Here is a 26,257-nt window from a genome sequence, read left to right as displayed (position 1 = left end):
AATTCAATAATTAAACACTTAAATTATTTTAAAAATATAATTAACTATCAATATCACAAAAAATTGAACAAAAAGAGTAACATATATTATTTTAAAATTACATAAAAATTATTATAAATTATAATAATAAATTATAATAATTAATAATTTAAAATAATTAAAAATATATTAAATATATAATTAATTATCTAAATTCTATTTATGTTAACCAACCTTTCAGCTTTACTATAGTCTCCTGACGATTTTTCTTCTCTTCTTTCTTTGTCATGTACGTGTACATATTATATCATTTTTTGCCTTATTGTATAAAAAAATCCATTATCCTATTCCCACTTCATTTCCATTTTCGCCATATTAACTTTGCCTTGTCTGCACTCTATTCCCGTGGATTTCCATTTTTTGCCCTTTGATTTTTTGTGCTGAGCATTACGTGAATGCATCATCACGCCATCATATCCAATTGTGCAGCAACCCACCACAATGCCTTGTTATTCACTCTCAGTCCTTCCATATACCGAAACCCTAGTTCTTCTATAATCCCCCGACACAGAAACAAGTTTGGTTATTCAATTCTCAATTGTCGAGGCATTGAAATTTCTATCCCTAAACTCCGTGGCCCTAATAATAATGGCTTCTCCACAAAATTCACAAGTATCGCCGCCGCTGCTGCTGTGAAAGATATTGATATTGCCACTCTTGGAAATCTCTGTGTCGATATTGTTCTCAATGTCCCCCAATTACCTCCTAAGAATTTACAACTACGCAAGGCCTATATGGAACACTTGTCTAAATCCCCTCCCGATAAGGTTCGTTTTTTCTTACTCCCTCCGTTTAAAAATGAATGACCTACATTAATAGAGTGCACAACCAAATTATTTGTAGTCCTAATTTTTTATTTTTTTGGTAACCGTGTTGTTGGGCCAGCTTGCGTGCACCTGCCACCTCCCACCTCCCACCAGCAACAGCTTCTAGGTAACTCTGTCCACCAAGGCTAGAACACGTGGGAAGAAAACACCAAGTGTTTGTCTCTGCTTAGGAATTGATCCTAAGACCTCATGACGCTCATCCCAATTTCATTGAAGCACTGGGCCACACCCTTGGGTGTAGTCCTAATTACCCAACAACATAGAGTGTAGAGTGTATGCAGACCATACCCCTTCCTTAGAGATAGGAGGGTTATTTTCAATAGACCTTGGCTCAAGAAAAACAGTCCAAATAAGTTCAGAAAAAGAAATAATTGGATTTCAAGAAACAATAGATAGTAACTAAAAACAACAGATAGTTCTGACAATACTACAATAAGACAATGTGGTAGTGGAAGTACGAAGAAACAACAAATAGTAACAAATCTAAGGACAATTACAAGCATTGCACAAGTTACTATCTGTGGGTAGTCCTAATTACCCAAAAACACAAAACTTTGCCACGGATAGTTGATGTTAATGTGAGGTATAGTTTTATAGTAGTGATAGTTGAAGAACATACTATAGTAGTTGAAAATTTTAATTGATCGAGAAAACATACATCAAGTGTAAAATTGAATAGTTTAATGTAATCGAAATATGTTAGAAATGTCAACATCTTGGATGTCTTGAAAGGAAAAGAGTGTAATAGTAGGAAGTCGTTAAAACCCCTAGTGAAAAGAAAATGAAAATGAACTGGGATGGAAGGAGTACTAAGACAACTCAATGGAGTTTTCAAGCACAAAAGCTTCAATTATGCTATTTACGGTACGAATTGGACCATATGGATTTTTGAAGAGTTGAATAAGTAATTAGTGTATGTTGATGGTTGTTTTTGTGAGTTTTGAATACATAACTTTCCGTCTATAAAACTATTAATTTTGTAAATAGATGTTATTAGCTGCCAATTATTTTATCCACAATGTTGCTATTAAGTTGTGAAAACACTAGTTATTGGAGCACCAAAGGCTTTAGTAATGCATTTCTTGAAAATTTGGCCTGAATATGGTTGAGCTCCTTTGCATCTTAGATGAACGACCTAGTTGATATTTGGCCAATCTTTTCCGAGGTCAAAAGTGCTCTTTTTTTAAAAAATGAGGTTCTAAGCCAAGTTTTTTGGGGGAGAAAACAAGTGTTTTGGGGGAGTAGCAGAGGCTGTTTTCAGTAGCTAAAAAGGTAGTTTTCTCCGAAAGCACTTTTGAAAAAAATACACTTAGAAGCACTCTTTTAAAAGCTTGACCAAACACTAATTGGGGCTCAAAACTGCATTTTTAATTGATTGGCCAAATGCAAACTGCTTCTCACCAAAAGTACTTTTTTGAAAAGCACTTTCTGAAAAGAACACTTTTTAAAATAATCTGATTTTAGAAGATTGGACAAACATGCTATAAGTTTATGCACCACATTTTGCTCCCAATGATGTGGCCATGTGGTCAATGAAGTTGGAAAGTAACCGGTAATTCTCACGTTCAAAATCATTCATGTTCAAATTCCAGCAAAGTACAAAAAGAAACACTAGGTGATTCCTTCTCATTGGTGGGTAGAGTTACTTGGTACCTGTGTTGATGGAAGATACCACGTACTCAATGGAATAGTTGAGGTGTGCTCAAGCTGACAACACCACTGTCATAAACAAAATTCTATGTACCACAATTTGGGTTCGAGCCCACTATTTTAACAAAATAAAATGTGTGGTTTAAATGCTTGGATGCCATCATCTTTGAAAGCTGCACATTATCCTATGTTGCAACAACAACAACAACAACATGCCCAGTGTATTCCCACATAGTGGGATCTGGGGAGGGTAGAGTGTACGCTGACCATACCACTACCTTAGGTGAAGTAGAAAGGCTGTTTCCGATAGACCCCCGGTTTAGAACCGATAACAGTATAACAAATACAAAAGATAAGTGCATATAAACTAGTACGGTATGCAAAATAATACTACAGCCACAAGATAATACTAAGAACTATCTAACCAAAATCATAGACATCACACAACACCACGAACAAGAAACTACAGACACAAGAACGCTCACTTATGCACTCCCACCCTCTAACACTCTACCCTAATCCGCGCCCTCCACACCTTCCTATCAAGAGCCATGTCCTCCGTAAGTTGTAACTGCTCCATATCATGCCTAATCACCTCAGTTCCAATATCAGAGTTTTGGAATGTAGGGTAATAACTTATTCACAACTCACTAGCTCTTGATATTTAGGCCTACATATGGTTTCTAGACTGCTTCAGTTAAATTGGAATATAGAAATATTGAAGAATTATCTGCACACCAGTATAATGACGCTGAAGATGTGTGGTATTAGCATCCTGGCATCATCATTTTATATTATTTCCTCTTCTTTGTATCCAAGTAAAGTGATATTTGGAGTATCTGACCCTGTTTCAGCTGTACTGGGAGGCAGGTGGAAACTGCAATGTGGCTATAGCAGCAGCAAGGCTTGGCCTTCACTGCATTTCCATTGGTCATGTAGGCGATGAGATCTATGGACGCTTCCTCATTGATGTGCTAAGTGATGAGGGTATTAGTATAGTTGGGATGAATGAGCAAAGTGAAGCACTTAATCTTTCAAGTTCTAACAATGAGACACTACTATGCTGGGTGTTAGTGGACCCTTTGCAGAGACATGGTTTTTGCAGGTCCTTTTGATCTTGCTTTATCCCCTTTTTGTTTCCCTTTAATTCTTCTTCACCCTCTCATTTGGTGTATAGTTTCTTGGTCATTGTTTGGTCCACTTTATTTTACCGGCAGAAAGTTTCATACTCTTTATTTTATAAGATAAGGTAAGGAAAGGATCATAGGCTAACCTTTAAGATGTTAATGTCTTCCAGTCGTGCAGATTTTAGTGCAGATCCTGCTTTCAATTGGATGAGCAGACTACCTACTGAAGTAAAGTTGGCTATTAAAAAATCAAAGATCCTCTTTTGCAATGGTTATGACTTTGACGAGCTCTCCCCAAGCCTTCTTGAATCTGCTCTTGAGTGTGCTGTTGAATCTGGGACATCTATCTTTTTTGACCCCGGACCACGAGGTAAGAGTCTTATCGCAGGAAGACCTGAAGAACAAAGAGCAATTGGCAAGTTGCTGAGAATGAGTGAAGTGCTTCTACTGACTTCCGAGGAGGTTTGTATTTCATTCTTGCAAAATTTCTTCGTAATTCTTGTGCCTTCTCCTATCCAACATCTCAATGTGTGGCAAAAAAGATGCAACCCATTTTTGGGAAGATCTCAAACATAATCAGTTTATCCGTGTGCACTTTAATGTTTTAAATAATCCATTTAAAAGAACTCTTTGGGTAGCTAAAAAGTATCTCACGGAACATGTGATATTATGGTAAGTTCTGTTATATGCTGGAAACCGGGAATACTGGTTGAAGTTTCAGTTTATTGGCAAAATACTGTGCAGCTCAGAGACAACAACAACAACATACCCAGTGAATTCCCATCAAGTGGGGTTTGGGGAGAGTAAGGTGTATGCAGTCCATACCCTTACCTCAGATGAAGTAGAGAGGTTGTTTCCGATAGACCTCTGCTTAAAACAAAAAAAGTATAAAGAGACGTAATAAAAAGTATAAACACCCACAAAAAAAGATGGAATAAATGTGCAGCTCAGAGACAACTGGAATTTATGGTATAGATAAGTCATTTCAAGAAAATTATACTTGCTCCTGGCTGTGGAGTTTTTTGCATTTGAAGCTTTCTGTACTCTATTTTGCATCATATCCTATGTTCTTTTTTTTTTAAACAATTTATCTGATTCCGTCTTTGATATTTTTGATAATGAGAAGTTCTAGTTTTTTGATCCAAGGTTGGAACATTTGACAATGGGAATGCTATGTGTAAAGCTAGTTTTATTGCATTTAGGCCTAAATCATCGCTGACTTTTTGTTTTCTTGCTTAATTAGAGAGAATTTTTTTTTTTTTTGGGGCCCGGGGTGAGGGGGCAAAGACAGAAGACGCATGACAGAGGTTCTAACTAAGGTGGACATGGTACGATATTTAAAACTTCGGTACAGTGATTCCGGTATTCGGTTTTTAAAAATACGATATCATTACCATACCAAATTAATTCGGTATTTTGAAGTTCTGTTTTGGCATTTTACAGTATGGTGAATCGGTAATCATAGTTTGTTCAACTTCGCTAATATATACTCGTATAATAGAGTATTGTGACTCTTTTTAAAAAACATCTCAATTATATCATAATAACACATTACATATATGGAAAATATATATTTAAAAGAAAGTACAAAAAACTCCTCTTGTTAATCATTTACATAAAAGGGACATTTCAATCAAGATAGAGTAGTCAAAGTTTCAACGTATATTTGTGATATATATAAAATTTATATATAACTATATACTACGCTATGATGTTCGGTATTTCGGTACAATATTTATAAATACCGAATACCAAAAAAATTAAAATATATACCATATACCATAATACCAAAACCTCGACTTTCAAAAAATTTTGGTTCGGTATATACCATACCATGCCCACCCCTAGTTCTAACAGGTTAGGAAGAAGAAAATGGTACACGGTAATATATATATATATATCCGGGTTAGCTTGCGCGTAACTCGACTAATTCCACGGGATATCTGCTACCTCCCACCAGCAACAAGTACCATGTAACTTTGTCTGCCAAGGCTAGAACAGATGAGAAGAAATCACCTAATGTTTGTCTCTGTTGTGAATTGAAACTGAGACCCCAACTTCATTGAACCACTAGGCCACAACCATGGGTGCATATGTATATATATATATATTTTGGGGTAACTAAACTTTTATACTAATCACCAAGTGAACTATTTACAAAATCCATAACTAGGCTAAACGTAGCTTGTTATCTTAAGCAAAACCAACCTTAGCACAGTGTTATAATCTAAAATCTGAATCCATGTATAGCAGTTTGAATTCTAGGAGATGCTCTAACGTTACAAACTTTTGCAATCTCTCTTGGTATACTCTCCCAGCTTCTACTTTTCTTCTCAAAAACTCTTAAAAGTTCCTTTCTATCCATAATCCATGCTCAAATTCGGCATACACTAGTTTAAAAATTTATGTTGCTTGTGTCTTGCTTTTAGCTCTGCCAATGATATTGTAAATGTGTTGGTCCCATCCAATAGCAGCATGGTCCTGTCTCTGAATCAACACCATCAGCCTGTTCCAAAGTCTTTGTGCAAATTCACATTGTCTGGAAAGATGATCAACTATTTCATCATTGATCTGGCACAATACACATTTAGTATCCACCATTAAGTCTATCTGTGGTTAAGAGCTTCTGTTGCGCCTAGAGCCACATTGTAAATCTAGCCTTAGGCGTACTATCGTTTCTAAACATGAGTTTTTTCCATGTCACTCCGGATGATTGGTCACCTAATAGCTGCTTATAGAATTGGCCAGAAATATCTTTTCCACCATGCACCTACTCCATATTGACTCTATCAATATTTTTCTTATCATCCTGAAAGCTTGCTTTGGCACAACAACATTTGCAATTCACAGTGATATTGCCATTTTTCCATGTCAAATATTCATAATAGCATGGATAATTATTTGTTTTGCAAGAAATAAAAAGGTTAAAGGTGCAATGTGAAAAATTAAAGTATACTTATGATAGGGTGTGAAGCGTACAAGGGTTTCTGTATTGGGGGTGCAAACACAGAAATGGTATATGGCATTCTCTTTCAGACTACTACGGACGAAAAATAATGTAAACATTCAAAAATAAAGAAAAACTAAAGAATTAATCACTGGGAAATTGATTGAATTGTGTGTTTGATCATTTTTATGGAAAATACATGAAGGGTTGTTTGGTTGCTTGTTAGAGTTATGCATGGATTAGTTATACAAGATCTAGTTGTGCAGGGTTTAGTTATGTAGGAATAAGTAATGATTACTATGTATGAATTGTTTCTTTGGTAATTGATTTGTTGTATTAGAAATTAATATACATCATATAATTTTTAAAATAAAATGTCTATTTACAATGCATGATAAAATGTTTGGTCTTTAAAAATGAGGCAAAACGAGGTATATAGTTGGCACAGGAAAGTACTTCAATCAAAACCATTAATTTTAAGTATGGAGTGATAAGGTTAAATTTTCATTTTCAGTTGTTTTATCCATGTATTAGTTATTCCATCTTCTATCCCCACATAAACTAATACATAAATTGAATAATAACTTGTACATGTTTTATTTATGTGGAACTATAAAATGATAACCAAACGCCATACTTTGTGTGTAGAGTTATATACAAAGCAACTAAAATGCTACCAAACATGGTATTAGCTCTGCTACTTTTAATACATAAATAACTCCCCTCCTAACCAGCAACCAAAACCCCCTAATGACACCAAACCCCCTAATGTCATTCATAAAATTTATCAATTCTTTTTGTAATTGTCTTTATCTGAAGAATCACCAGCTTCCTCTCCGCTCCCCCCCCCCCAAAAAAAAAAAAATTAAGAAAAAAATTGAGAGATAACAATGAAATAATTAGTAAATTCTCGATTTATTTGGTAGTTTCCTGCTCCTTTTGCAAATTTGCCTCCCGGTGGCATAAACAATGCAATATAGGAATTAAGATATGATCAACTCGGCGGCTTCCATCATTATTTCCTTGGTTTTCTCATTGAGAAACCCAGATCGTAAAATACTGATTTGCTGCAACAGAAGTCTAGCTATGATGTTAGCGTGTGACTAGCAGAAATCTTGCATTGAATTGATTGCGAATAACGTATATAAGAGCTCCTTACAGGAGTTTAGGTTAAATGAAATAACTAAAATCTAGACCAAGTTTCCTAAACAAGAAAAGTATAGGCTTAGGAAACTTTCCTAATTACCGAAATTCCTGATTTTGACATAACCATTAAGAATATTCCATATTGTCTACCTATACGTACTCTTAGCATATAGTGATATTTTTTAAAATAAATGAAGTTTTGTGGATGTTTTCTGCTAGAACAATTATAAAAAGAAGCAGTAATAATTAACTTATAAAAAGAATGAGACATTGGTCCAGCCAATGGCATACAACACATGCTTGTAAGCTAAAGATGCTTAAACCTCTATTTAAATTGTAGAAACTTTAATACTATGAAAAAAGAGAGAGCCTGTCTTGAATTGGTTTTGGTAAAAATATATAAGAGCTCCTTTTACGAGAAATTAGATAACATGAAATAAGTAAAGTGTAGCGTGTAGATCGAGGTCAGTTTGCTAAACAAGGAAGATATATGCAAAGAAAACTTTTCCTAAATGCCAAAATTCCTAGGTTAACATAACCATTTGGAATACTCCATACCTTTGACCTAGATATACTCTAAATTATAACTGTACTGATTCTTTTGATTTTCAACACAAACAATGCTCAATTACTTGATAAGCACCATTAATGGTACCAGAAATTAGGAGATAGATTGCCGAAAGTGGGAAAAACTCAAAGCCAACAAGCACAATTACGTGAAAAGCACCACTATGTACCACTTATTTCAGTGGCAGATCTTAAGGGTAAAACAGTGGGTGACGACGACAACCAGCGACCAGCTACCGGTAACAGCAACAAGACGCACTGGTGACTTTTCGACGAGGCCCTGATGGACTCTTTCCGGCGACTCAAGTCCGGCAACCTTTTCGACAAAAAGTTTGCCGCTACCAGCAAAGCAGGAGAACTTCGGTGACATCTGAACTTATTAGTTTCTGAACCTATTAGTTTAGTTACTCTTTATAGTATAGTTTCATTGTATTGCTATTTCTTGTCGTTTTTCGGTACGTGCCTGCTGCTTTTATACTGTTTTCGCTACTGTTGCTTTGTTTGCTTGTCAGTTTGCTGCTTTTTTTTTTGGTTTGTGTTTCGTTTGTTGAGTAGTGGCTGAGGGGGTTGATGATGGAATAGGGTCATGTCCGAGGGGGTTGGGGGTGGGACCTGTTTTGGGAGGGGGAGGGCAGAGGTGGGTGTGGGTTCAAGGCTAGGTGTTCGGGCTGGTTCGGTGAGGGGTGGGAGAGGGAGGCGAGAGGTGATAGGTTGAGGGTAGGGTCTTGGAATATTGGGACCCTTCAAGGTAAGTCCGTTGAGTTGGTGAAGATTCTCAAGAAGAGGAGGATTAATATTGCGTGTGTGCAGGAGACTAAGTGGGTAGGGTCTAAGGCTAGAGATGTGGATGGGTACAAGCTGTGGTACTCAGGTAGTGACAGGCGTCGAAATGGAGTGGGCATCTTAGTGGATGAGGAGCTTAGAGGGCAGGTGGTGGAGGTTAAGAGGATCAGTGATAGGTTGATGACGGTTAAGTTGGTCGTTGGGGGTTTTACACTGCATGTGTGTAGTGTTTATGCGTCCCAGGTGGGCTTGGATGAGGAGGTGAAGGCGAGATTTTTGGAGGATTTGGATGAGGTAGTGAGAAGCGTGCCTAGCTCGAAAAAGATTGTTATAGCGGGGGACTTCAATGGGCACATTGGGGCGTGTCCAGGAGGTTATGATGATGAGCACGGAGGTTTTGGTTTCGGCGATAGAAATGGTAAGGGGGTTGCCCTGTTGGACTTTGTGGGGGTTTTGGGCTGGTGGTTGTGAACTCGAGCTTTCTGAAGAAGGAGGATCATCTGATTACCTTTCGAAGCGCTTTAGCCAAGACTCAGATTGACTTTCTGCTGCTTTGGAAGGGGGATAAAGTTCTATGTAAAGACTGTAAAGTCATTCTGAGTGAGCATCTTTCGACTCAGCACAGGCTTCTGGTGATGGACTTATTTATTAAGAAGAGCAGGAAGAGTAGGGTCGGAGAGGGTCAACCTAGAATCAAGTGGGATGATTTGACGCCAGTCGGTGCGCTGGAGATGGGGGTGAGGGTGGTGGGAATGGGGGCATGGGAGTGTAGGGGGGACGTGGATGGCATGTGGAATAAGGCTGCCAGCTGCATCAAGGAGACAGCTAGAGAGGTGTTGGGTGTCTCGAGTGGTCGGGCAGGTTGACATAAGGGGGACTGGTGGTGGAATGAAGAAGTTAAGAAAAAAGTGGAGACTAAGAAGGAGGCATATGTTAAGATGATCAAGAGTAAAAATGAAGAGGAGAAGCGGGTGAACAGGGAGACTTACAAAGTGACAAGGAAAGAGGCTAAGTTAGCTGTTATGGCTGCGAAGACAACAGCTTTTGAGAGCTTGTACGCGGGGTTAGAGAAGAAAGGCGGGGAAAAAAGGTTATATAGGCTTGCTAAGGCTAGGGAGAGGAGGGGTCGGGACTTCGATCAAGTGAAGTGCATTTAGGGGGAGGACGGAAGAGTTTTGGTGAAGGATGTTCACATCAAGAAGAGATGGCAGAAGTATTTTCATAGATTTTTAAACGAGGAGGGAGACAGAGACATTGCTAGGGGAGCTGGAGCGCTCGGAGCAGAGCCGTGATTTCAGCTACTGTAGACGTTTTAAGGTTGAGGAGGTCAGAGAGGCGATTCGCAGGATGCGAAGGGGTAGGACGACGGGGCTGGACGAAATTTCGGTGGATTTTTGGAAGTATGCTGGTGAGGCGGGTTTAAGGTGGTTGACAAATTTGTTTAACGTCATTTTCAAGACTGCGAGAATGCCTGAGGCTTGGAGATGGAGTACGATGATTCCGTTATATAAAAACAAGGGCGATGTTCAGAGTTGCAACAACTATAGGGGTATTAAGTTGTTGAGTCACACTAGGAAGATTTGGGAGTGGGTGGTCGAGCGGAGATTGAGGAGAGTAGTGTCCATTTCGGAGAATCAGTTTGGTTTTATGCCTGGTCGCTCAACAACAGAGGCAATCCATCTGGTGAGGAGATTGGTAGAGTAATATAGGGAAAGAAAGAGGGATTTGCACATGGTGTTCATTGACGTGGAGAAGGCGTATCACAAAGTCCCTAGGGAGGTTCTTTGGAGATGCTTAAAGGTGAGAGGTGTTCCGGTGGCGTACATCAGAGCTATTAAGGACATGTATGATGGAGGGAAGACTCAGGTGAGGACGGCGGGAGGTGTCTCAGGGCATTTTTCTGTAGAGACAGGTTTGCATCAGGGTTCGACTCTTAGCCCTTTCCTTTTTGCGGTGGTGATGGACGTGTTGACGCAGAGTATTCAGGGTGAGGTGCCTTGGTGTATGTTATTTGCGGACGATGTAGTGCTGATTGATGAGACACGGGGGGTGTGAATGAGAAATTGGAGGTTTGGAGGCAAACCCTGGAATCTAAGGGGTTCAGGTTGGGTAGGTCCAAGACGGAGTATTATCCAGGGGAATGGCGAGATTGATGAGGATGTCTCTAAACGTATTGGAGCAGGGTGGATGAAGTGGAAACTCGCTTCGGGAGTGTTGTGTAATAAGAAGGTTCCCCTTAAGTTTAAAGGAAATTTCTACAGAGTGGCAGTTCGTCCGGCCATGCTGTATGGAGCGGAGTGTTGGCCAGTCAAGAACTCCCACATCCAAAGACTGAAGGTGGCGGAAATGAGAATGTTGCGATGGATGTGTGGACTTACTAGAGGGGATAGAGTTAGGAATGTGACTATTCGAGAGAAGGTGGGAGTGGCTTCGGTGGAGGATAAGATGCGAGAAGGAAGGTTGAAATGATTTGGGCATGTGATTAGGAGGGGCACGGATGCCCCAGTTCGGAGGTGTGAAAGGCTGACATTAGATGGCTTTAGGAGGAGTAGAGGTAGGCCAAAGAAATATTGGAGGGAGGTGATTAGACATAACATGGAGCAGCTGGAGCTCACTGAGGACATGACCCTTGACAGGAAGGTGTGGAGGTCGCGGATTAGGGTAGAAGATTAGGGCGAGTGTATGGATTGTGGCTAGGTGTTAGGAGAGCGAGTGCGTATCCGGGCAGTAAACCCAGGCATGTGTACTTGAGTAGGAGCCTTTAGCCAGGTGAGTTCGGGTGGGGTGGGTAAGTGGGTGTCCTAGTTCTTATTTCTTATTTCGTATTGCTCGTATTTCTCTTATTTTGTACTTCACTGATATTTATTTCTATTATTTCTTATGTCTGGATGCCAACCTTTCCTGTTACATGTTCCAATACGCTCTTTGTGTATTATTCGAGATTCTGAGCCGGGGGTCTATCGGAAACAACCTCTCTACTTCTTGTTTAACCTATTTAACTACCTACTTTAATAAATGTTTGCTCGCTAAGTTATTGGCAGTGTATATCTTAATAGTACAACGTACCCAGTGTATATCTTAAAAGTAGTAGTGAGGTAACAACTTACATGTATCCGGTGTTTATATCTACCAGATGAGTATACGACACATGTCTTCATATAACTATTATAACCAAATCATAGTTAATTAATACGTACTTTACCTTAAGTTATCACTTAACTATGGTAAATTAATACTCCCTCTGTTTAAAAAAGAATGACCTACTTTGACTTGACACAAAGTTTAAGAAAATAAAGGAGACTTTTGAATTTTGTGGCCTTAAATTAAAGTTGTGTCAAATGTACCAAAATGCCATTTAATCTTGTGGTCCTAAACATGTCATGTGGAAAGTTGAAATTAAAGTATTGCCAAAAAAGGAAAGGGGGTCATTCTTTTTGAAACGGACTAAAAAGGAAAGTAGGTCATTCTTTTTGAAACGGAGGGAGTATAGTTTATACTACAACACCGTGTGCGGATAAATTTTGCCCCATAGCAGTGTGCCCATCTTTGTGATATTCTGGATCCTCTACTGACCTATTTCCTTTCAGTGCCACTAGCCCTTTCCACTTTCATGTACATTTTCTGGTTAACAAGTCAGAGACGAAACAGAGAGAAGTGTGGGAGAAAGTAAAGAAGGTGAAAAGGGATCCATTTTGGTAGGGTTTGGGTTGGTTGAGCCATGAATGTAGCATTATAGCTACTTTGGTTTGTTGTAGTTGTCAAGTTGACCTCTCGAGCAACTGTAACGTGATGTTTGAGCTGATTTATTTGCTTTTCCCTTGTTGCTATATCATAATGTGGCATAGTGGCTATCTTTGCTGAATTTATATTTTGTATATTCTGGTAATGTTGCTGAAAAATAATTTATGAGTGGCAGGTATCCCATGGAATTAGTCGAGGTTCACGCAAGCCGGCCTGGATGCCACGGTTATCAAAAAATTAAAAAAAAATGTTGCTGAAATTATGATGCTTTTCTTTCCTGTAAATCAGTGGACGGTTTTACTGTAATAATTGTTTTTAGTGCATTGAAGATGTCCCTCCTTTCCCTTTCTCCACTATTTTTTGTATGTTACTTATCTGAATCACAATGTCTTCTTCAGGCTGCATCTTTAACTGGTATCAGTGATCCAATTTTAGCGGGCCAGGAGTTGCTCAATAACGGAGTTTGTACTAAGTGGGTAATTGTTAAGATGGGTCCAAAGGGTTCTATTTTAATCACCAAGTCTAGCATAACTTGTGCACCTGCTTTCAAGGTATCAATTTCCACGGACTCAATTCATCTTATTAACAGAAGTTTACTTGTTTTCTCCCCATTAGTTAAGCTTAACCCAAAGAAATTTGTGTTTTAATTTGGCCCATATGGAGGGCGGGCAGTTGATTTATGACCGCACAACATTTGGGAATGTTTAAGAAAATTGAAGTAACTTGACCCATTTGGCCATAAAATTCACATTTTCCGGAATAATTTTTCACTTAATGTGAAACCAGTGTTAGGGGCATGAAATCCCAACTTGAACTTGAAGTTGAATTTCAAATTTGGAAAATAGCTTCTAACAACTCACTTTTCACTTTGGAAGTTGTATTTAAGTATATTCAAGCATGAAAATTATTTGCAGAAAGTACTTCATCAAAAGCATTATTTGCAGAAAGTATAACCAAACGCAACTCTATCTTCAACTCCAAATGAAGTGAAAAATATTTGGAAGTTATGGCCAAATGCCTACGTACTGTATGTCATGGTTTCTAAATATAACCAAACGCAACTCCATCTTCAACTCCAAATGAAGTGAAAAATATTTGGAAGTTATGGCCAAATGCCTACGTACTGTATGTCATGGTTTCTAAAATAATTACCCAACTTCATCCCCAGTCTTCCCAACAAATGTAGTAACCGTACAGTTCCCTAACATTTTTACTTCTAATAACCGAGAAATCGCCGATGCCAATGGCGCACGGTTAGGATCTCAATTTATAATGGGCTCACTCCTTTGTCCTCCACATACATGCCAGGCATTTGCTTGAGGCAGGGTTGGAACCTGTATGCATGGGTCTAACCTACTCATCACGTGTTGCACTCTTACCAATAGACCAAAGCCCTGGGGCTTGTGGTTCCGTGATTTTCCTCTGTCTCTCTCTCTCTCTCTCTCTCTCTCTCTCTCTTCTCGGATTAACTTGGAATCATACAGTTTCAATGTCCTCCCTGATACATGCCCTCTGTCTGCCCATTGGTTGTAACAGGTCAATATTGTAGACACTGTGGGCTGTGGAGATAGTTTTGTGGCTGCAGTTGCATTTGGCTTCATACATGACTTGCCCTTGAGTTATACATTAACCCTTGCAAATGCAGTCGGTGCTGCAACTGCTACAGGGTGTGGTGCTGGTAGAAATGTTGCCAGTTTGGAGAAGGTCCGGGAACTATTGAAGGAATCAAATTTGAATGAGGATGACAAATTTTGGGATGAAGTACTGAATGATAATGTGAACTCCCAAGATGTAACTGTACTGTCAAAAATGGTTGTAAATGGTAAGAGTCAGGTGAACCGTGTCTCCCTGCAAAAGGTGGTATCAGAAGTGCTGCCTAAGCTTGAATTTGCACCAAAGATGACTCTGGCTCCTTCAAATAGATGAAGCAGTTTTCTGGGATAAATAGATTTTGTAGTTGTTACCATCATTCTGATTGATTGTTGCATATTCACCACCATGGAAAGAAATGCATGAGTTGGAGGTGGTCTAGCTTGCGCATTATGAGGTGCACAGTTGTGTTAGGGTTGCTACCTTGCTGCCTGCTGGTGGTCGAATTGGCAGTTTTGTTGATTGAGTAAAAAGGTGTTTGTGCATTAGTGTTTGTGGGAAATTGCATGATCAAGCAGCCTGCAATTCCTGCTTGTTGATGTTTCTGATTGTTTCAACGTGCACGCGTACAAAGCTGTGTGTTGCTTCCTGTACTTCGAGCTTTACAGCTGCGATCGCCTGGAATACCAGGTTTACTGTTCATTTAAGCTTGAAGGCTACTCTTAACATATAGAAGGAAAAATAGGATAGCTGTTTTGCAATAGATGCCATACACAATAATTTTTCTAGTTTAGGATGTGTAGAAGACCAATACATGTTTGCAACATGAATGCCGCTTTCACCATTTATAATAAAAATGGTTGATCGCTCAATTTTGTTTACCCCTTTCCATTATGTTCACGTTAAGAATGCAATTTAACTTCAAACTAATGCAAGATGAGCTAGTTTGCCACTGACCAAGTGAGGGCAAGTGCAGATAGGGTTCTGCAAAAATCGAACCGACCGATAAACTGAATTGATAAAAATGTTATTGGATTATCGGGTTAATGATTTTTTATTGGTTTTATAAAAAATTTTATTGGGTAAACGGTTCGGTATCAGTTTTAGCTAACCGATAACCTAATAAGGATACACTAAGTTATTGTTTTATTCCTATTTATGTTATATATTTAAATCTTTCTCTCTTTATCTCTCTCTCTATATAGATATGTGTATGTATATAAATTATATGCACTACTAATTCATAATTCAGTGATTCACAAAGTATTAACCTATTCAGGGCAGCAAAGGTACAGTATAAAGTTTGGCTATTATTGTAATAAAAAGCTTGAAACATTTATAGCTTCCAACAATTAGGATTCAATTTTTTTTCTAACTGACATTCAGTTCAAGTTTAAAGATTCTTGTAAATTAAAATGCATTGCGTAGGTTTTGGCGGTAATTAAGATTTTATTTTTTTATGTTATTGTTATGATGTTTATTTTATAAGTATTTTCTTATTGGTAAAATCGAAAATCGAACCGTTAAAGACTAAAATCGATAAACTAAAATCGATAAGAAAATATCTTATTGGTTGGTTATTGGTTTTACATATTTAAAAATCAAAAATCGATAAACCGAATCAATAACACATAAAATCAAATCGAACCGATCGATGCACACACTAAGTGCAGATGTCGATTTTCCCCAATTTAAGTGATGGCATAAGTTCATAAAATTTTGTTTAGTCTAACATACTTCAGACTTAATTTTCGTAATTTTCGTAATACACGGACTAAGTTTGGCGTATTCTTTGTGTAAGGCATGCACACATGCGCTATTGTTAGCATCACATTTGGTTCTATTGATCTTTGCTTTTCAGTAAATATGTTGGTTCTCACTTTTCATGCATATTTGTGGGCATGCTATCAACCATTTCTGTAGTTCCACCATGAAGTCCTTGTACATGGTGTAGTCCTTACTCTTTAAAATTCTTACGTGCATAGAGAAGCAAAAGTAACCTTTGTAAAAGTGCAACTATGGACAACAAATATTCTCATGGCAGAGCAATGGCTTGGAGGAAAGCTGTGTAAAATTGGATCGCGTTTGGCATGAAACTAAGGTATTTAAAATTACTGTTATTGAATTTCAGAAATATGACAACTCTAGCATTTATATATATTTCAAGCATTTACATTTAAAGTTCAATCATATATGCATGAATGACTAAACAAATGCAACCAGTTAAACAGGACATATCATTTGGCTGGAAAAAAGTGAAGGAAAAGTAGAATAAAAGACTAAACCGGTTATTTACAAAGATGTACCAAGACTTAGCCAAACCCCGGTCCATCTAAACGTTGTTTGGTTAAAAATGCCAAACCCCAGTCCATCTAAACGTCGTTTGGTTAAAAGTGCCAAACCCCAGTCCATCTAAACATCGTTTGGTTAAAAGTAACCTCTCTCGCATCAGAATGGTTCTCAGTGACGTTTTTCTTCGAGCTTTTTTGATTAGTGACTATAATTTGAAAAAATTGAATAAAGCTTAAATAGAAAGACAAAATTCCAATGACCAGAGGACTGAAATGTGCCACTAAAGACTATTGAGACAAAGATGGGCTGTCAAAAAACGTAAAAGCCATGTAGAGGCCCCATCATTCATGTGTCATTCAAGTCTGGATTTGGCTCTACTTAGTCATATTGCAATTTATTCATGTGTCAATCTCGTCTTAAGTAATGGAGTAGATTGGCAGAGTTTGTTATATTGGCACTAGTTTTATATAATTTCCCCTCCCTCTCCCTTCCCCCCTTTCTTCATTCTCCTCTTCCATCCTCTGGACTCTTCCTTTACAATATAATAGGAACTAGATATGTCCATTTCAGAGGCTTAAAAATGCAGTATCAACTAATTTAAAACCATGGATCTGCATCTACTTCTGATATTGAAGCAGATAACTACCCGCAGCAACTGCCTCTTGTTGATGACCATAATATCATCAGAACTTTTTAACCCTTGTTGACAAAAGCCATGATAGTCGACATCCTACTCCGCATTGATGCCTGGTATAAGACCTTTCCAAATGAACATTCATATAATAGTCGCAGGGTTCACTATGAAATACGAACTGTTAAATCTGAGAATGCTCCTTTTACTGAACTGTTAGTGTGGATGCCCATGGATGGAGTCTATGGGGCAAAATTTGCTCGTTCTCTCCTACACACATTTGAAAATATCCATCCGTAACATACATGTATGGGAGTTGCTCATCTTACGTGCTTCAGTTCCATTGGTTGCAAACCTGTCAAGCAACCTTTGTCAAACCTACCTACCTCACAGAAAAGACATGGACTGTAAATATAAGAGATTCACTCAACCCATGGAACAACAATGCCATATAAGCAGGCGTTGTGAAGAAAGATAATAGATTTTAGCTGCTATCATGGACCATGCAAATGCAGTTAACCCCTCACAATCGTTTCGTAACCCCTTAAGTAAAACCACACTCATAGAGCTATCACGACAACAAAACTCACAGGACAATGCTATCGATAGCTAATTAAAGATTCAAACTAGGAGCATCTTGCCCATGAAAAGGAAAGCAATTCTTTTTAATCTCTTCGCATGAACAGATCTTTAATATGAGTATGCTGTGAAACTGAGGTGAAACGTCATCCTATACTCGGTGCGATATATGAGTAAGTTTCAAATGGAATGTAAAAATTACAGGTAAACCAACCATCGATTCCACCTAAATACCTAATGCATCCACCACTACTACTAATCAAAATACAGCTAACTAAAAACAAAAACTTTGTATACATCTGATGACAGATCTCATGATTGTAAGCATGGCTACTCTTGAGAGGATATCCATCAATAACCATAGCTGGATCCATAAACAGAACCATAATCAGCAGCAGATGGATGACCAGTGCCACCTAATGGTGAAGTGTATCCAGGACCTTGAGAATAAGGATTATAACCTTGGGAAGGTGGTCCAGCTGCCATGTTCTGCATTGAGCTGGTAGCATCAGCAAGAGAATTCTGCACCATAAGAAGGGTGGTAAGAACACAACGCACTTATAAGACTGATATGGCAAACTCATTCTTTTGCAGTTAAAACATAAATCTCACATTCACAAGCACAGATGACAATGGGGCTCATGAAATGATAGCAAAGATGATTTTGCTTGGATTGGAGATACAGAATCATAGATCACCAGAAGAATATTTTCCATTTGATGCTTGGATTTTTAGAAGATTGATTTTAATTAGTCCGTCACGGTCATTTACACTTCTGTATTGCGCATACACGTCAGTATGCTCATATATGCTGAAAGTGGACAATGGTGTCAACGTGAAACTCGCATTAACTTTTTCCTACAACTGACTAATTTTTCAATTTTTGGAAATTTTTATTTATTTTCATAATTTTTGGTAATTTATGCTTATTTTATCAGTTAAATAATATTTTTAAAGTTGGCTTATGCCCCACGTTAGGTAAAGCATCTCGCCTTGTGATCACATCTTTTAGGCTAATCCCCCCACCTGCAACATGGCACCACCTCCCTCTCTACTTATCATCTACTCCAGAGCAAAAAATTTTGCAACACCCTCCCCAGCACAGCTAGCCCTAAATTTCTCAAAGCCATGACAAACAACCGCAATTGGATGACAATTCGAATTCAACGTCTATGTCACAATCCCAGAAACAGCACTACCACTGCTGGATTTCCAAAAGGTAAGCTGAAGTTCAATATATAAAGTATCAGAAAATATTACCTGAAATAACTGTTGCGCAGTTTGCACTTGTGATGCAGATCCAGTTATCTCAACCGTCATCTCACCAGGAACGCCCCTTGTTTCCTGAATTGCAATACACGCAACACTGGCCCGGCGAATATAGCTAATATTTGACCCAGAGGTCCCGATAACAACATCAGCATAGGACAATGAAATTTGCATGTTTTGTGTGACCTTTAAAGAAGAAATATCAAGGAAAAGGAGCATCAGATAACAGAATGTTGGGAGTACTATATAAAAGGAATTGAAGGTCAAAAAGGAAAGCAAGACCGCTGGCAAATTGATGGATATATTCGGCAGTATCCATAGAAGGGCATAAGATACTTATCATGAGTAACATATATAGGATGACATATATGCCAATAGCCAACTCTTCATGCACCTTGTTGGGTGATTCATTAATCAAGATAGGAGTCCAACTCACCGAATTATCTCAACTTTGCAGAGAATGTGTAAATTAGGTCAGTAGTTGCATTCAACAGATTGAAAGCAGAGAAAGAACACACCTTTGTAACCATAGATTGTTGTGTTTCAACATTTGTACCATAGGTCCTCACTGAAGCATCTCTATTATAAGTAGGGGGGCCCTGACGAGGCTGATTTTCCAATGGTGGCATGTCTACTGGTGGAAAATAATCATCAAATTGCTGTGGAGGCAGGATATACTGAGTGTTAGACCCAAAACCAGGTCTAACCCCAGCACTTCCAGGAAAACTGGATGGAGGAGGGCCCCATGACTGAGTATGTCCAGATGGAGGCATGTTCTGATTAGTCGAGCATTTGGCATTTGATTCTGAGCAGACAAGACAAGCCATAATTTTTTCGACAAGACAAGTCATAATTTCCAAAAAGTATTAGTAAGGTGGTAAAATTCCCAAAACCAGCCAGTAGACTTACTTGCATCTCAAATACTACAATTACACTACGATCAACTAAATACTTCCTGAGATGTGATGCAACCATTTCAACTGCTTTGTGCACCCTGCTGGGCTCTCCTTCTATCTCAACAATACTATCATCAGGAAGAGCAAAAACTGGAAGGTGCTCTGCAGAATCCAGTTGATGGGAGTCAAACATACAATGACAGTTTCAGAACGAAGAAGGATTTCAGACGAGAAACTAAAATAACACAAACACACAACACAACTGCATACTACTTGACTTCACAACAAACAACACAGTATGCTAGTTTCTTGAGTTTTACCAAGTTCACGACATAGTCCGTTCTTAATTATCATATAACTTAAGAAGCAAACATGACAAAGGGAACTACCCAAAAGGACCAGAAACTGTGTTATTCTTCCTCGTAATAGTTACTTTGCTTGTTCTTCTGCAGCTTTTTTGTCTACTCTCCTCCTATCTTTTGAGACCCCATCTCCCCACCATCCAAATTCAGGTTTCAAAAATTTCAACATCCAGAATTATCCTCATCTTGGATTTTGTTTATTAAAATAACGGCAAAATATAGGATAATACTCACTAGCATCACTAGTTAAATAAAATTAATAGAATGGGGTACATATAAGAGCAAAATATTTGGCGATACATTTTGAAGTTCGTACATTTGCACCAGAGTGTCTACATGTCCTTTTAGGACCCTATGTACGCACCTAACCAGACCTAGATAATAGTGGCTCACAAAAGGGAAACAAGAAGAGATGGGAATTCTTTAACAAGTCACTAAGATGTTCAAAACATTCCAAGAAGTCCATTTAAGGAGGTCAAAAAGGTAGGGTCGAGAAGATTCTCAAGAAGTCCTTTGAGGAGTCCAAAAACAAATTGGGGTCGAGAAGCAACGTTTATTGTTAACGATAAAGTCTTCGCAGAAATCCCACACGAACAAGCCTTTTCAATAAGTCCACAAGGGCTATTGCAAAACCTACAGTTCATACACCATATGAAGCAAACATGTCCTTTTTTTTGGTTATAGTAACCCTGCCTCACCAAAACCTCTCACACGGAGCCAAGCTGTGGCTTTTTACACTTAGCTCTCTTAGTGACTACAACCATCAAACTCTTGGTTAGAGATTTTTTTTAAAAATTAGGCAAACAATTTCATTAATCACAGGGCCAAAACCCGCCGTATGCAAGCAGTATGCCAAAAAGTAAATAACCTATAAAACGACATGGCTCTCTACAAAAGACACCCAGTCCTCTATACAACCTGGCACTACATGGGTGCACCAAAAATAAATAAGGGACCAGAGGCTACTCCTCAACTGCCCAAAAGTCATTTCTACCCTTTCAAAAGCCCTCCTATTTGTCTGCCCATACAATCCACATCAAAGCAAAAGGAACAACATTCCAAGCTCTGCACCTTCTCTTGCTTCTTCCATTTTCCAATGAGCCAACATTTCCTTGACAGATCTAGGCATCACCCAAGTAATATCAAACCAGCTATAATGTATCCCACCAGTCTCGTGGTCAGGTTGCAATGTAATAGAAGATGATTAACTTCTTCATCCGTCTCCTTGCATAAGTAACACCAACTAACGCATATGACCTTACTTTTCCTAAGGTTTTGAGCCGTTAAAATCACCCCTCTAGCAGCTAACCATGAGAAAAAAAACACCTATGCAACACGAGGTGGAAGTTTTAGCTTCCCTTGACCAACACTACCAACCTCCTAATTGGGAATGGGGGGCACTTTCTACTAACCTATCCCTCCCTTATTTCATTTTAAGCTAACATATCTTTTGCAAAACGACTATAGAGAAGGATATCCCCTAAATAACTTTTCCGCTAGCAAAATTATCCTGGCTTAGATTAAAAATCATTTCACCAGTTTGGGCCATTTACAATAAGAAAATCAACAGTGCCAAACTTCTCTTAAAATACTCTATAGCTTGACAGCATAACAAGGCTGTTAGGGACTGCAAATGACAAGGGGGCAGGTACCGAGAAGGACTAAACCCTCAAGGAAACAACACGAGACAAGGATATTTAAGTTAAAGAGAAAAGCACCTTCTCCAATTACTCGAATGGTGCAATGAGAAGTATCTTGAATAGACTTAATAGTGCTACCCTGTTTCCCAATCAAGTTTCCAGCCTGTGAGGCTGCCACAAGTAGTCTTGTCGTGATTGGCCTCCCAGCGCCTGAAGGAGCATTAGCTGAATCAGTGTCTACATCAACAATCTGCTTGTGAACCTTCAAAAGACCATCCATAGCAGGTGGAATTGATAGGCTTGACACTTCTTTCGCAGATATCATCACCTACAACAGAACAGAATTATCAAACCATGGGAAGCAAGATTTACGGAAAATATGCGCTTAATCAACTATTGCCAAATCCCAATGACCTTTCACAGTATGATCACTTATTCAGGGTTCAATCAATATCAGAGTTGATTACACAGATAATGCAACATTAGTAAGGACCCGTTTGGCCATAGATTTCGGAAGCTTGTTATGGCAAAATTTGTTCGACCATATAATTTGTCTAAGCTGGCAAATTTTGAAAACCAAATCCCAAAACCTACTAAAAATTTGTTTTGGGCCATAACATAGCTATTGATTTCTTTTTAGATTTTAAACTTACCCCCAAACTTCATATTTTATTTTAACAAAACCCATTTATTTATGACACTAACTAATTCCTGTCTACCCTTTCTGGTCTTGTTATCTGGAAATGCATGCTCTTCATGAAGAGATTCTTCATAGAATGTGGGAAGATTATATTAAAGAAAGCTAGTAATTACTGCTGTTATTATTTTTTTAACTGAGGGATCATCATAGCTAATTGTAATTAGACGAACTGTGGTAGCTAGTAATTGTGTTATTAGTAGTTTTTATCAAAATATCGTGTTATGATTTTTAGGACAACATATTATCTAGTTCATCATAAAAATGATAATTTTGTGCCTAACTTATGGGTACTTTTATAGTTTTTAGAACTTATTAGTCATATTTCATGTTTTTCAAAAAAAAAAAAAAAAAGTGAAACATGTTTTCAAAAACGATGGCCAAACACATTTTGAAACTTCAATCCAAACTTCATCCAAATCTGATTCCCCAAAAATATTTGTGAATCTATAGCCAAACGCTTGGTAAGTGTAGTGTTGTCTGGTGATACGATAAGTAGATTGGAAGTGCTAAGAACAAAAGCTTATATGCTGGTCTTACAATTATTGCCAGCTCATTTTCCAACGAACTACCAAACAACCCATCCCACCAAACACAAAATAAGACATTCCTTGCAGTGAACTTTTTAATAAGGGTTCCTTTTATGAAGTTAGATGCTACTAAAACTACAATTTATAAGTAGCCCTAGATCAACAGGCATTCTGCTAGGCCTAGGACGCAAGCATTTTGTGCCAAGTGTATTCACAACTATAAACTGATGAGCCTGAATTCCTATGGATATGCCCACTTTTTAAAATGCCTATTTATACCTTTTAATAAAATGTGAATTGTTAAATATAGATCCAGTTGCTCATTTGTCTACTATTTAGCTAGAGATACCCACAGAAATATAGAAGCAAATTCTGGATAGTCTAAAAAAAGTTACCGCTATATTTCTGGCGACTTTTCACAAATTATAAAGATGAATCTCACTCGGTTCTTTTCTAAGCTTCTTGTTCAATGCTTCAATTATATCCCAGCATATAATCTTCCATTTAATGATTTTTTATAGTCTCAATAAATGATTTTTTAAATGTTTCTCATGTGGAAGCCATGCCCTGCAAATTGTTAGTTACATTAGTTAACTTCCTTTTTTCTACAGTGCAACACCTTCTAGCAAGACACCAACCAACCAAGTTTTGAAGTTACCGGGCATAATGCAATGCTTCTTGGAACTGATAGTGGATCAAGGCAATTCTCATGGATTGTCAGAACAACTTTTCAGCACTTGTAATGCTCAATGCTGATAAATGCAGTCCGGATCTTGGTTCTTCTAGTGTGAAGCCCGCTGTCACTGAAATGTTTCCTTATATGGGCAACAACCTGCACACAGTCATGTTGGTTACTATGATAAAGAACTCTCAGATCATTTTGGTTGCGGTTAAGGCTTGGTTTTTACCCACTTTGAAGAAGTTAGTCATAGTTATAACTCAATTAGTTGAATAATACTTAATTCTCTCATGAGGTTAAAGAAGTTGGCATAATTAGGGTTCAATCAGTCGTGTATTACTCCCTCCGTCCCATTTTATGTGTCATTGTTTCCTTTTTGGTCCGTCCCAAGAAGAATGTCATCTTTCCTTATTTGGTAACTATTTAAAGACACAATTACACTTTTACCCTTATTGGTCCCACTAAATTAAAAAAAAAAAAGATAGGAGCACATTTTTTAATAAAGGATAATTTGGTAAACATTACCAAAGTCTTCCTTATTTCTTAAACTCCGTGCCCGGTCAAATGACGACACATAAAATGGGACGGAGGGAGTACTTATTTCTACTTTTTCTCCCTCACTTTATTTTCTGTGATAGTTGATGCTACTATAAATATTGATAATTGATTTGCTTTTTTTATTTCTTTCCTTTACATAGATTACATGTAAGATTAATCACAACACTGCTGTTAACATCATTTCAGTTGGCTTAAAATAACATATAGAGATTCCATGAACCTCTATCCCTTCTTTTTGGGTATGTGGTGTAGGCAAGTTAGGATCGATACTTCGTACACCATAAATAATAAATGAGTCAAGTAAAAACATGCTTAAAGGAAAATTTCTAGAACCATGAAACACCAATATCTAAAATCATTCCCCATAAGCAAGCCATTTTATTTACTAAACAAGAAATTCACCATAAGCAAGCAGTACTAATATCTATTTAACACTAGCAGATCAACCTTAAGCTATGGCATGAGAACCATTGAATTGACTGCTATATTGCAAGACATAAAAAGATAAACAACCATAATCCTACATGCATGCAGGAGGGTGAAGTTGACAAAAGGATGCCTATATATGTGCAAGCCATAAAGACAGTTCACAAACAGCAAGATCAATGGAGCATGTAGCTTTCTGCAGCAGCAATATCGATTATCTCATGGAAAAAATTTCACGTTTAAAATGCATATATTTAAACAGAAGACGTCCATAATTATGTAGGTCCTAAATAGTGTAAATGACAATATCTATCAGCAACTCACAGCTCTTTCAGTGGTCCCAGGAGGACCATCAAGAACCTTAATGCAAGCTTTTGTCTCCTCACAGGTCTTCTTAATATACTCTCCTTTGCGACCAATGATACCACCAACCTTCTGAATAGGAACTAACATCCTGAAAACATTTTCTCCTGGCCAGCCTAGCCATTTTTTTTCTTTGCCAGCTCCTGTATCAGTCAGAGTAAGTTTTACCTCTTCAGAAGAATGTGTCTCCTCAAGTGCACTATTCACCACAGGAATGGTACCTGGGTCATGAATATTATCCATTTTCTGCACATCATCTGTATCATGGACATGATCAGCATCTGTCATGGACATGATCAGCACCATGCACTGCTTCTGTATAATGGACATGATCTGCACCATGCACGTGATTTACATCGTGCACCTGATCAGCATCATGCACGTGATCAGTGTCATGCACATTATCCTTGCCATTCACATTATCATTGTCTTGAACATTGTTCATATCATCCAGGTTTTCTGTGTCATGCAAGTTACCCATCTCAGGTGGCTCAAAATTTTCATCAGCCATTTTCTGGAAGACAAAAAAAAAGACATTTAGAAAAATATCCAGCTGCAGGCAATTGGCTGAATGAACTATTGAACTAATTAAGGCCTCCTGCATTTCACCTGTGCAGAAGCTGGAACCTAATAGTTTGCCTTAACGAAGTTGGTACCATAATGCTTGCCAAAAAATAAGAAAAAATATAGAAAAATATGCATCTTTTCTAATATAATTTCCATAGAGATATTCAAGAAATTAGAACATTAATGCTAAAACAGCAAAACAAGCTGGAAGTTTAGGAAAAACGCAAGATTAGAACTTGTGGACTCACTATAAAGCATTCAGAATAACCAAAACGTTGAATTCCATGCTGGAATCACCAACCCCGAAAGAATCAAACACATAAAAAACAACCTTATCATGATGCATCATTG

General features: G+C 38.0%; 1 protein-coding gene and 1 pseudogene across 1 annotated transcript; one reads left to right on the top strand and one right to left on the bottom strand.

Annotated features, from left to right (window-relative positions):
- The first annotated feature begins 279 nt into the window (after nt 1-279).
- LOC107863868 (probable fructokinase-4) lies at nt 280-15,289 on the top strand. The gene is made up of 5 exons (XM_016710046.2): nt 280-806; nt 3,371-3,621; nt 3,814-4,105; nt 13,226-13,378; nt 14,364-15,289. Exons 1-5 carry the CDS (start codon nt 435-437, stop codon nt 14,751-14,753), a joined length of 1,458 nt encoding a protein of 485 aa, XP_016565532.1. The 5' UTR covers nt 280-434; the 3' UTR covers nt 14,754-15,289.
- Nucleotides 15,290-17,984: 2,695 nt separating this feature from the next.
- Nucleotides 17,985-25,850, bottom strand: LOC107863869 (annotated as a pseudogene).
- Nucleotides 25,851-26,257: the final 407 nt, after the last annotated feature.

Source organism: Capsicum annuum, chromosome 3, assembly GCF_002878395.1.
Source record: "Capsicum annuum cultivar UCD-10X-F1 chromosome 3, UCD10Xv1.1, whole genome shotgun sequence".
Lineage (NCBI taxonomy): Eukaryota > Viridiplantae > Streptophyta > Magnoliopsida > Solanales > Solanaceae > Capsicum > Capsicum annuum.
This window is presented reverse-complemented; position numbering and strand designations above follow the sequence as displayed.

Coding starts and splice junctions, on each gene's coding strand:
- LOC107863868 (XM_016710046.2), top strand. CDS start 435: ATGCATCATCACGCCATCATATCCAATTGTGCAGCAACCCACCACAAT. Junction 3,622..3,813: donor CAGAGACATGGTTTTTGCAG/GTCCTTTTGATC, acceptor AATGTCTTCCAG/TCGTGCAGATTTTAGTGCAG. Junction 13,379..14,363: donor CTTGTGCACCTGCTTTCAAG/GTATCAATTTCC, acceptor TGGTTGTAACAG/GTCAATATTGTAGACACTGT.